The 11,276-nt window shown below is 37.0% G+C and overlaps 6 protein-coding genes across 6 annotated transcripts; 3 read left to right on the top strand and 3 right to left on the bottom strand.

Moving 5' to 3' along the window:
• Positions 1-304: 304 nt before the first annotated feature.
• On the bottom strand, positions 305-2,284 carry SOCG_04751 (CDK inhibitor Rum1). Its single transcript, XM_013165343.1, has one exon. It carries the CDS (start codon positions 1,599-1,601, stop codon positions 933-935), a length of 669 nt encoding a protein of 222 aa, XP_013020797.1. The 5' UTR covers positions 1,602-2,284; the 3' UTR covers positions 305-932.
• Positions 2,285-2,384: 100 nt separating this feature from the next.
• SOCG_04752 (DASH complex subunit Duo1) lies at positions 2,385-3,861 on the top strand. Its single transcript, XM_013165344.1, has one exon. It carries the CDS (start codon positions 3,024-3,026, stop codon positions 3,843-3,845), a length of 822 nt encoding a protein of 273 aa, XP_013020798.1. The 5' UTR covers positions 2,385-3,023; the 3' UTR covers positions 3,846-3,861.
• Positions 3,862-4,130: 269 nt separating this feature from the next.
• SOCG_04753 (ubiquitin-protein ligase E3) lies at positions 4,131-5,147 on the top strand (the record flags this gene model as incomplete). Its single annotated transcript, XM_013165345.1, has 1 exon — positions 4,131-5,147. The coding sequence occupies one exon, from the start codon at positions 4,131-4,133 to the stop codon at positions 5,145-5,147; it is 1,017 nt and encodes a 338-aa protein (XP_013020799.1).
• Positions 5,148-5,233: 86 nt separating this feature from the next.
• Positions 5,234-6,531, bottom strand: SOCG_04754 (P-TEFB associated cyclin). The gene is made up of 3 exons (XM_013165346.1): positions 6,210-6,531; positions 5,623-6,167; positions 5,234-5,578 (listed from the first exon to the last, which is right to left on the bottom strand). The coding sequence occupies exons 1-3, from the start codon at positions 6,386-6,388 to the stop codon at positions 5,274-5,276; spliced, it is 1,029 nt and encodes a 342-aa protein (XP_013020800.1). The 5' UTR covers positions 6,389-6,531; the 3' UTR covers positions 5,234-5,273.
• On the bottom strand, positions 6,465-9,815 carry SOCG_04756 (gamma-tubulin). The gene is made up of 7 exons (XM_013165348.1): positions 9,463-9,815; positions 9,302-9,414; positions 9,201-9,254; positions 8,669-9,145; positions 8,165-8,629; positions 7,983-8,098; positions 6,465-7,932 (listed from the first exon to the last, which is right to left on the bottom strand). The coding sequence occupies exons 1-7, from the start codon at positions 9,509-9,511 to the stop codon at positions 7,866-7,868; spliced, it is 1,341 nt and encodes a 446-aa protein (XP_013020802.1). The 5' UTR covers positions 9,512-9,815; the 3' UTR covers positions 6,465-7,865.
• On the top strand, positions 6,684-7,884 carry SOCG_04755 (complexed with Cdc5 protein Cwf12). The gene is made up of 3 exons (XM_013165347.1): positions 6,684-6,986; positions 7,044-7,176; positions 7,235-7,884. The coding sequence occupies exons 1-3, from the start codon at positions 6,972-6,974 to the stop codon at positions 7,738-7,740; spliced, it is 654 nt and encodes a 217-aa protein (XP_013020801.1). The 5' UTR covers positions 6,684-6,971; the 3' UTR covers positions 7,741-7,884.
• Positions 9,816-11,276: the final 1,461 nt, after the last annotated feature.

Raw genomic sequence — 11,276 nt, 5'->3', positions numbered from 1 at the left:
GCCTATTCTTCCAATGGAACCGCTGCTAGTCCTTAGAAATGAATTGTATGGATGAATTTTGACTTTTTAGTTTAGGTTGACAACAAATATGACCAACGCCGTGACTTGAGCAAAGGTAAAGTTAAACAGTTCCCGTAACCCCAAAGTATAGTTGAATCGCCTTACTGAATCCACCATTGCTTTCCATGAGGATGAAGAAAGTAAACAAAAGAGGTAAATAGAAAAAACGGTAAATAAACCATAGAAAGAAATGTCTGAAAAAAAAAAAAAAAAAAAAAAAAAAAAAAAAAAAAAAAACTAAAGAGAGACGAGTAATTCTTGCAAGGAAAAGTACAAGATTGTGCCATACAGTACAAATACACTTCTACGAAAAATCTTGATCTGTTCTTATTAAGGTAATAATAAAAGCTGTCAACGCACTTAGACATATTAAAGAAAATAGAAACGAAAAAAAAAAAAAAGATTTCAATCAATTGTTTATTAGCGGGTATTGTGTAAAAGAAAAAGCCTCATTAAAATTTGAACTTGGGCAAACGATGGTCAAAAAACCACTAATTTCAATAGTTAACTGTAATATGGAAATAGGAATAAAAATCATCAGTAATTGTAAAGGAAAGTGGATAGTATGTCTTTCTTTGGGAACCTGCCTTCAAAGTACCATACTGTGGGATATCTCGTAAATTGAAAAAATCGATATGCAAACATCAACCGTTAAATAATATTCATATGGTTATTTCACGACGCTGCCATAGACAAACATACCAGCGACCAGCACTGAAAAAAAGAAGGGAAATATAGAAACAGAGAGAGAGGATGGGTAAGAAAAAAGTTCACCTTTTCTTCATTAAGCATACGGAGAATTACATGAAATATATATGAAACGAGGAAACACGAGGACAAGATGGATTAGAAACCCCTCTTAGTTTTACTCTTTACCTCGGAAGACGGTGGGTGCTTCCGTTGTAAAATGAAGAAGTGTGAGAGGCCGGAGGATGGGAACCACGATTTCGGAGCGGTGGAGACGTAGCGCCAAACAGGGACGACGATCCATACAAGGACTTTTGCTCACGATTACAGTCTGGAGGAAGAACACCGATATGAGGTTGCTGAGAAGGTTCCATCGTGCGGGCGAAGGATGTTGTGGTGGAACTGCTCGCGGCTTCTGGGAATAATCGTCTCGGCTTCAGTGATGACAAGTCCGTCCCTTCTGTAAACATTTTTTTCACTTTTTTCCCACGAAAAACATAAAACAAGCCATCGGATGGCGGTGTTTCCAATTCACGTTTCCGTTTAGCAATTAATTCATCGGATGCAGGCGGTCCCAAAAACGGGTTGTTATCAGCATCTTCTTCAATGAGCGGGAGAGCCTGGGAGTTTCGTTCTCGAAGTAAAGAAGGAAACAACCGCTTTTTTGGTGTTTTCGCAGGTGTCGGTGGTAGCCCGTTGCAAGAAACTTCAGCGCTCGGTAACCCAGTATATCTAATACTTGAGTCGTTCGCTTCAGTGTCAAAATAGCTTTCAAGATCAAGCTTGGAGCTCGATGGTGACTCTGGAGTGGTAGGAGTACATACAGGCCGCAAAGGCGGAGTAGTAGGCTCCATGTCTATAAAATAAAGGAAAAAGGGATTTGACGATAGATAGAGCAATAATAAGTATTCTCAAAGACCGAGCAATTCAAATAAATGAATTAGACAAACTCTAAGTATTTTTGTGACGGAAGTGTTATAGAATGTGGTCTAGGAAGAAAGACTTCAGGTACGGTTCTTCCCCTTAGAGGTGAATAATAACAAAGAAAACTAAGTTTTGCAATCCACAAAACAAAAGTGAATCAAAAAAGATTTAAAAAACAAAACGGATTTACAAAGGATAAATCAAAATATAATGTACCCAAAAGGTTGGAATGCAATCTCAGACTATGCAGCTTTTTGATCAAGAAAAACCTATGGTAATACTGTACCAAGAAGATTAACCAAAAGAGGTATATAAAACCAGTTGAAACAATAACAATAATTATTGTAAACAACTAAATGGACTTTTTTAACAGAAACTCATCAATCCTATGTCTTGAGCTAAAAATTAGTACCCAAAAGTGTTATACCGTGAAGAATTCGTTGATTCAAAAGTCTCATAAACTCAAAGACTTGAAATCGTCGAAATTCTACGTTTAAATGGACCTTCGATAAAGCAAGCAAATGAAACTTTATTAGCAAAAAAAGACACAATAATCCTTCAATTCAAAAAACGCGCGTTTTTATGTTTTCAAATCCAATGGGTGGATGAGTGTTATTGCTAAATCGCGACACGACACGAAAATCTCTCATTGTTTTGCAGGTAGCAAAGTAAACAAAGCGAGTAACATTATAAACAGAAAGCGTTAAACAAAGAAAAGGGTCCATAGTCTTTGTTTTTTTTATTCATTATTCTTCTTTTTGATTTCTTTGTAACGATAGAGAGTTATACTTGCATCAAAGCATAGAAAGCTATTGTCTTCATTGGAAGCTAGTAAACAAAGGAAAACATGACAATCATAGGCAAACCGTAGACGGAAAGAAACCTGTTTAAGAGGGCTTTAAGAGAAAACTGCAAGCTATCTGATTTCAAGGATTTTTTTTTTTGGGGGGGTATATGCAAAGCTCTTATTAACAGCACTTTCCATTACCAAAAGCAATATCTTTTACTATATTCTGTTTTCAAACTATGCAATAATAAAAAAGAAATTTCAACGTGTCCTAGAAAAAGATCTTGCACAAGCTTCCCATGTATCCACATACTTTTCAACGTCTAGCTGCGAAGAACAAAAGTTGTATCCAAAAGAGTTGTTAATTTATATCTAGAAATATTCTTTTACTTTTCATTTAATTACCTCTCTAGACATTGTCATTTACCTTAAGATTTACTTGCAGTCGTTTACTTTCATTTTTAACAGGCTTCAGACCAACTGATGATTCTCTAAAATTTGTTGCATCAACTTCATTCTATGAAAAGGATTTTTTCAAGGCTCTTTTACTACAATAAAACTAAGAATGTCGGGTGACTTACGACAAGAGCTGCAGCTACTTAAAACTTTTAATGAAGTGATTGAAAAATTAACGGGGAGTTTGAGAGTCTCTTCAGAAAAACTACACTCTTTTGAAAAATCCATTCAGTCCGCTAATCAGCTAGTAAATGTATGGTCATCGGTACAAAGCCAAACAGATCATACGCAGCAGTTGCTACTGAATACAGATTGGAAGGGGCCTATGCAGGATCTTGAGGAAATTGAGACATTACAAAAACAAAAAATACAGCAAGACCAAGAACTAGAAAAACAACAACAAATACAATTACATCGTCAACGCCAAGCTGAAGAGCAGGCACGGCGGGAAAAAGAAGAAGCCTTGTTAGCTCAAAAGAAACGTTCAAGCGTTTTTCGAGGAAGAAATTCAAGACTATCTTCAGTCCCTTCTCGTAACGCTTCCTCTATTCCACCTCCTCGGCCCTCTTCGTCTATTACCAGTAGTACAACCCGTCCCTCCGCTTTGAATGCCCCTGCAAATAGAAGAATCAGCTCTTACTCTTCTGTTCCAAGACCAAGGGCTTCCGTAGCAAATCGAAGCGCTTCTTCTTCATATCCCGCACCGACATCGACCGTGACTTCAAATGATCCACGAGCGCAGCCAAGGGCGCCGGGCTCCTCAAGACGTAGTCTATATCCTAAAAGCTCTTCTCGTCTTCGCCCTCCGGAACGAACTTCATCAATGTCTATGGCTGGTACACGGCGAACTTCAGCCCTCCCCAGAAGGCCAAATTCTATCGTACGTTCGTCCACGCATCCAACAGGTACTCAGCGCAATCACCCGGGTTAACTACTTTTCAGCATTTTGCAATTTCTGTTCTTTTTTATTTTTTTATTCTATATTTAATCTATTTATTGCTATACTTTTTATCCCTCCGGCAGTAGTTTTTGATCCTTTTTATTCCACTTTTCAAAGGAGAGTCAAGAATCTGTAAATTCGATTCTACAGATACTTTTCAAAATTAAAAAACGAACTATTTACCCCATTTTGGAGAGAACATGCAACCATTTGTCTCAGATAGTTTATAATTCCTATTTATTGTTGGACGGCAGATTCTAAAGGTGTACGATAGTTATGGGAAGTTACTGTATCTATAAAACAAACTTTTCACGATGTTGGATTTGTTATGATGAGTTTGATGGATCGAACAGTGCTAAAAATCCCTGGAGACGACCCTGCAAATGTTCTTTATTAGCCCATGAAAACTGTTTAATTGCATATGTTACAAGCTCATCAAACAATAGATGTCCTCAATGCCTAAATGAATATAAAATTTCTCGATTTATGAAAAGCGAAAGTCGGTTCTTACGTGCTATCGGTCTTTGTCAAAGCATCGAGTCCGGACTAGCACAAGTCGCGCTTGGGACAGGTCTTTGTTTTGGTTTAGCAAAGTTTGTATACTCAATTTTAAGAAAAACTGGGTTTTGGGCATGTCGCCAAGTGGTCGATGAAAATTCGTTGCTATTGATGATGCAAAAGCCGCTATTTTCGTCGGCTATTCTTCCGATGCTTCCATATATGCTTCTCCGATTTTATGAAGCACCCTCTTATGACATTGGCATCAGTCTATATATTCATTGTTCTGTTTATTACTGCGTAGATCATTTTTCAACGACACAAATGTTGTTTTTTGCATTGCCAGGGATACGCTCTATTCACCAAGAGCTAAGGAGCTATCTTAAAAAAAAATTTTTGCCATCTCAACAGGAAGATGATGAACAGTCAAAGAGAGACTGGCTTCGAAAAATAGATGACCAAATTGAGAACCAGAACTTGGTGACTAATGAGGACGCAAAAGTCAACGACTCTGAATTATGGACTATTTTTTCTGTTGCTCACATGTTTTTAGATGTTGTTGCTAATGAATTACTTCGGGCTCTACGGCCTATTATCCTTATTCCTTTAGCAGGAAGATATTTGGGGCACTTTTTTCCGAAAACATTATCCAAGGTACAGAAAAGTATCCTAAGTGGTGTCTTTGCCCTGCTTATGAAAGATATGTGTAAATTTACATATTTGAGTTGGCGAGCCAGAAAATTCCGAGAAATCCGGATTCTGGATAACCAAACAGAGGACAAGCATGAAAAATGAGAAGTTTTCTTCCTTCGTTTTACTTTTCTTACTACAAACTTATTTATATACTACTGTCATATATATACCTCAGGTAAAGTTTTAATACTGACGAGCTGAACAGGACGTAATTTCATTATATTTTTCCTAATTAATTTCCATCTCTTCCTGAGATTCTTTACTTTTGTCTGTCTGGGTAGCAATCTGTTCTTGCTCTGATTGTTCGCCTTGAGAAGTGGTAGAGGATTCAGCCCTAGAAGTAGCAACATTAGAACCTGTTTCAAAAGAAAGGGATGTAGCACCAAATTGCTTTTGCGGTGTCGACTGAGCAGAGTTGGTAGCCACAGTTGAAGGAGTAGTAGAATGAGAATCTGGTCTGGTCTCACTATGAGCAACAAAAGGTTTTCCACTGTTGATATGCCTATACAAAGAATGAATCAAGTCCATAACAGCTATTCGCACAATTAGTACTATAAATCAAATTTAAAATGCTTACCATGTATATCGTCCATCGAAACGTCTATGTCTATGAGCCATAAAGGAATGCCCGCATTATCTAAAGGAAGTGATGTTTTCGTTTTTTCAAGGCCATGCTGAAAAGCTGCAGCTGCAATCACTTTGCTTGGAAATAGCAAACAAGAAATACTTCTTGTACTATCATTGATATAGGTCCAGGCTACTTTCGTGAGGTTTTTGTTTTCGGACGCATATTTTTGGATTAATCGCATCAAATCATTGAAAGGGTGGTCTACCCTAAAGTCGAAGCATAGTGCTTCTAGTAGAATCTCTTCTGTGTATAAGATAACGTCCCGCCAACGCCAGTACTCTTTGGTCTGCTCATCAATCAAGATATTGTTGTTTTTTTGAGCAACCTTCGCACAGTTGATAATGATATCTCTCAATTTTCTATTGGAATCTTCTACTTTGCTTGCCAAAAAGATACAAGTTGCTGCAATATCGTAATAGTGATAATCCTTTAAGGAAAACCGAAGATAAAACCGATGAAAATAAGCATTTGCTGTCGCTAATGTAATTTGAGGACTGGTCTAGGTTAGTTGAACATTCTTAAACAGAGGAACTCACGATTTTAATCTTAAGCCAACATTGATGATAAAGTTACAACCTTTGGACCTCTGGATTTCTTCCTGAACCAAAGGAATTCCATCGAGAGCAGAAGGCGTGTATTCCAAGTCTTCCTTTTTAATTATCCATTGAGAAGACCTTTGCCAATCGATATCCTGTGTACTATATGTTTCTTTCATAGGATAACCAAGCGCATGTGAATTGAGTTCACTATACTTTTCAAAATTTCAACCGATTGGGATCAACCTGTTATTTTTTAAAAGAAACAATAAATAAAATCCTTTTTTCCCTTTCAATTTCTGTGTTTATTCACAGAGTTCTGATTCCCTCGCAAACCGTGCAGTTTAATATCGTTTCCTTCCTAGCCGCTAAATGATTGTTAAACCATCATTACAACTGCTTAAGTGATAAAACCATGCTTCTACGTGTTTCATTAAGTGAAATTGCGTGTTTGAGCGTTCCAAATGTAACCACCAGGATTTAGTAAGTAGGAAAGAAGCTATGTAAATTTCTCCGTTGGAAAACTCTGTCTTTATTTACTTTTCTCTCGTTTTAATTGAAGATATCAAATAAAAACTTGTATTGTGTGAAAATAAAAAAATTGAAAGAAACTACGTCCTTACGAAATTAGGAGAAATTCGGACTTGCATATGCTTAGCATAATTAACTAGCTATATTATATTGTTGTTTTTACCTATATCTCTTGTAGATTAAGTCAAATTCTGCGATCGTGTGAGGTGCTGGTTTTGTAAAACAGTGAATATGTCTTCAAATCAGGTAAGGGAGTCAATGCATCAATGTTTTGTGTCTGTCGGCTAACGATTAATTCACTAGTACGTAGTCGGAGGAAAGCATGTTGAAAAGAGGCCGAGGAATATAAAGAGCATAAATTCAGTAGCAACCTGTGAAAAACACCGACAAAGTGTTGTTAAAGACCTTTCCAGAAAAATTACCAAGATCCAGAGTGGTAAGTATTATATTGCAAGGAATGAATTGAATTTTATTGAAATTAACGAATGGATAAGCTCAATTACCGGATTATCAAATTCGAGATTTGAACGATGCTATTAATCAACTAATGCGTGAAAAGCATGCTTGGGAGGTTCAGATTCATGACCTCGGCGGAATCAATTATTTATATAGCAAAGCAAAACTCTTTGCAGATGATGGTGAAAAAATTGGCGAAGTTGATGACTACCGCTATTATGGACGTGCTAGAGAATTACCTGGTGTAAAAGAACTATTTGAAGCTGATATGACTTTTGTACCTGAACGCTTACGGAAACAAGAGATGCAACAACGACAGCTTGATGCTTGGTACTACGGCTATACACCTTTGGAAGAAGAATCCTCACTACAAGACTATGAGAAAGAATTATCTAATCAACGGTTGGATCGTATATCAAAAGAAAGACCCAATTCTTTGGAGAATTGGAAACCCATTCTTATTGAGCATGTTCCATCTCGCGAAGAGGTAGAAAAGATTTTATTGGAAAGACGAAAGAATGCTTTGCTTCATAGGCTAGTGTAACGAATATCTGTGTATAAATAAAGTATATTAGATTTTGTATATCGATTGAGTATCTTACGCTAGATATCGTTTATATTGGCCCTACGTTTTTATTTCCTTTAAAACATTGGAGTAGCGACACATCATCACATCGATAGATAATTAGGGTTCTCACAAGCCTCATATTCTTGAATTAAATTGGATACAACCTCTCTGTTTTCAAAATTAGTAAGTTTTGTACAATAGTGTTATGAATAACATACCTTGAAGAATCAAATTCGTCCAAATTATCCTCAAAGATTGACTCCTTTTTGTATTGGTCGAGGAATGCATTTCGTTTCCGCAAACGATCGTATTGGTCAAGTGTCCTCTTAAATAGCTAACAAATATTAGAATCTATTATTTCTGATGATTGACGTTTCAAATCACATTCAATAATACTTACCGACGCGATGCTCGTATGGTTTGCAAGCATAAGTCCACTAACACGATGATTTGTTTTGATATAAGGAGATTTTTTGGAAAGTGCGACTTGGATACTTGCGGGTCCCCACGGTATGAAAGTCGCAAGCTTTCTCTCACGAATACGGAGAAGAGATTTATGTACATCAGTGGGGTCAGCTTCTCCTTGAATGATATTCAACAGGCTAATAAAGCAACTTTGTTTACTAGGATTGACAGAGACCATGCGATTTTTTGGTTGAAGCAATCTTCTCATGACTTCCAAAACAGTCGTTTTCCGAATAGTCTTAGCTTCCTCCACTTGTTGGTTCGTAAATGGGGTATATGATGTAGAAAGGAAATGACAACGAGGAGTTGGAATCAGAGAAGCGATTATACTGACTAAATCATTGTTCATATAGCCAGGATATCGAAGAGTATTGGTACTTGCAGACATCACAGTAGATACCTATACATGGTTAGAGAGATAATCATACATTAAACGTACCAATTGATTTTGTTGATGAAATGTTGGGTTTTGGATATGGAGACGGTCGGCAGCAATATGCGCCAGCGCGGCGTTGTCCAAAACAACAACAGCATCAGCATTTAGCGTTAACCTCTTAAGTGCAAGGAGACTGTTATATGGCTGAACAACGACATCGGACACCGACTGATTATTAGGAAATACGGAATAGGTCTGAACTATTTTTTTCGGAAACCTGTCGTTTAACCGTTCCAACAGATAGGAGCCCAACCCTGAACCTGTACCACCAGCAATAGAATGTAAAAGAGAAAACCCTTCTAAAGAATCGCTTCCGTCAGCTTCACGGTCAATCATGTCCATTATATCTTCAAATATCCGATCCGCATAAGAATATCCATGGGCCCAATTATTTCCAGCACCGCCGCCATTTTTTGTAACCAAAATATTTTCTGGGTTGTAAAGATTTCCATATGTATCACCGAGGATGTTGGACACCACCTAAAGGAATTTGTTAACTAGTGTACGATAAACTTGTCAATGGAATTTCCTTTACCCTTGGCTCGAGGTCAATTAAAAGCGCTCTTGGAATATATCTATTGTCATCTGACTGTATGAAAGACTAGTTAGTATTTGAATCAATCATTCCGTTCATACCTGGTAGAAGAAGACATCTTTACGATCCACGCCATCCGTAGCGTAGTTTTCTAATGTACCATCGGGGCTAATACCATGTTCAAGGCATAGTTGCTGCCAAAACTGAGAACCGACTGTAAGCAATTGAATTAGCAGCACGCTTCCTACTATGAAACACTTACTTTGATTGCCACATTGTCCGGCTTGAATCGTTATAATCTCTCTTCCCATTTTTACCTTTTACGAAGTATCACAAAAGAGAGTCGCTGATACAAATAACTAAACCTTCGCGAAATATTGAAATGTTATGTTAGTCCTAAGTCGGCTTTTATGAGGAATTTGCTTTCATCTAATAATATTGAACTTTGGGTTAAATTGCAAAGCTTTTGGAAAATGTGATATTGCCGTCGATTTTTCGAGGTCAATTATAATTTTAGGAATTTTGGTGTAATACTGAAAGTACAGGAAAACGAGGAAAGAGGTGAGTTACTTTACTTAACCGTTTAAAAATTATGTTCTTTTGTTTTATATAAAAAATAGTGTATTTTCATTCATTTAATTCAGCTATAGTTCAGTCAATGGTTCTCCGGACTACTCCACCTTTATTTGGGGGAACAGTTATACAACTGCTCAGAACTCGTATAGTAGTAGGTTTAGAGAATTGTGTCTTACGCGATCTTATTTAAAAAAAGAAAAAAACTATACTCTACGAATCATCATGATCTTGAAATAATACTGGTTCATTCGTAAATACTTAGAACTCAACATTAAGAAAGAGGTTTTCATTTTTTCTCTATTTTCGTTTTTCACATCGCTGTTTTCTGAATATAAAGCTGGTAAAAAATTATTCAAGACTCTAGCAAGCCAAACCATAAGCGTGAATTGTAAATGCATCTTTGTATATGTCCTCGACTGATTGCGATGTTCGGTAATGTAGTATTTCAAAACCCTAGAGATTCCACTTTGAGAACTAAATTTTAAGACAGTTCTAATATTCAGCGACTCCCATTGAGTCTTATTTTATCTATTATCCAGTATACTTAGCAAACGTTGCAATCTATTCGTCTGCTCATAACCTTCCTGTATTCCACAAACAAATGGCGATATCAGTTTCGCCGTCTTATATTCTTGGAATAAGGTATATCTAGCCTCCACTGGATTAGTTAGTAGTTTTCGCATAACCTTAGGGTTACTTAATCCAAGGTTGAAATCAAGCTCATAACAGTTTGTTTAACCTATGAGATGATCATGATGTTCCTTGTTAGGCTAAAAGGCCTATTTGAAGATAGAAAATCTATTTGTACTATAATTGAGCAACATCGCAGAAGCATACGTTTCGTACGTCTTAGGGTCTACAGCAAAACGAAATTGGGATGCGACGGAACCCAACAATTCTTCAATCACTTTTTGAAGGATACACAGATAAGTTATAGGATTCTCTATCACTCCTGCATATGTTGTTATACTCATAAATCGTAGTACACCGACAACACGAACCAACTTTAGATTACCTGTCTTTTATATGCCATGCAAGCTGATATGCAGAGCATAATTTCAGATAAATGAGCTTATGGTACCTTTCGTGGAGACATATGTTGGAGGAGCAGTAATGTGCTGCAATATAGTAGGCGATTTTATAGCAGCGAGTCAATTAGAACGGAACCTAAAACATGTTTAGGAACATTTTGGAAGTACAGGAGAAAACTTCGCTACAGAATCAGTTCTCTTGTCTTTCACAATGAAGCGAGAGTATATGTAGCTCGCACCTCCATAATCCCGTTTATGGGAATCGTCGTGCTAAGGATGAGATTGTGACGGGTAAGGGTATCAGATGATAGTTCTTCACTCGTAAATCGTTTAGATAATTAGCTTTTGAAAATAGATGCATGATTTGATATTGATCAGTCATGTCCATTATGGGTTATAAGCGACGAAAGCGAGCAAACGTCAGTCGACGATGAAATTGTTTGAAGAAAAACAAGTTCCGTTTCAAAAT

Source organism: Schizosaccharomyces octosporus (assembly GCF_000150505.1).
Source record: "Schizosaccharomyces octosporus yFS286 unplaced genomic scaffold supercont6.3, whole genome shotgun sequence".
NCBI lineage: Eukaryota > Fungi > Ascomycota > Schizosaccharomycetes > Schizosaccharomycetales > Schizosaccharomycetaceae > Schizosaccharomyces > Schizosaccharomyces octosporus.
The sequence above is the reverse complement of the archived record's forward strand: the minus strand, read 5'-3'. Positions and strand labels throughout refer to the sequence as shown.

What these genes read in the sequence shown, in the direction of transcription:
- SOCG_04751 (XM_013165343.1), bottom strand. Translation starts at nt 1,601, where the DNA reads ATGGAGCCTACTACTCCGCCTTTGCGGCCTGTATGTACTCCTACCACT.
- SOCG_04752 (XM_013165344.1), top strand. Translation starts at nt 3,024, where the DNA reads ATGTCGGGTGACTTACGACAAGAGCTGCAGCTACTTAAAACTTTTAAT.
- SOCG_04754 (XM_013165346.1), bottom strand. Translation starts at nt 6,388, where the DNA reads ATGAAAGAAACATATAGTACACAGGATATCGATTGGCAAAGGTCTTCT. An exon ending in GTTGGCTTAAGATTAAAATC is followed by an intron (nt 6,168 to 6,209) that starts GTGAGTTCCTCT and finishes AACCTAGACCAG; the next exon opens with TCCTCAAATTACATTAGCGA. An exon ending in TTCGATGGACGATATACATG is followed by an intron (nt 5,579 to 5,622) that starts GTAAGCATTTTA and finishes TTGTGCGAATAG; the next exon opens with CTGTTATGGACTTGATTCAT.
- SOCG_04755 (XM_013165347.1), top strand. An exon ending in AATTACCAAGATCCAGAGTG is followed by an intron (nt 7,177 to 7,234) that starts GTAAGTATTATA and finishes CGAATGGATAAG; the next exon opens with CTCAATTACCGGATTATCAA.
- SOCG_04756 (XM_013165348.1), bottom strand. Translation starts at nt 9,511, where the DNA reads ATGGGAAGAGAGATTATAACGATTCAAGCCGGACAATGTGGCAATCAA. An exon ending in TAATTGACCTCGAGCCAAGG is followed by an intron (nt 9,146 to 9,200) that starts GTAAAGGAAATT and finishes AAATTCCTTTAG; the next exon opens with GTGGTGTCCAACATCCTCGG. An exon ending in GACGAATTTGATTCTTCAAG is followed by an intron (nt 7,933 to 7,982) that starts GTATGTTATTCA and finishes TTTTGAAAACAG; the next exon opens with AGAGGTTGTATCCAATTTAA.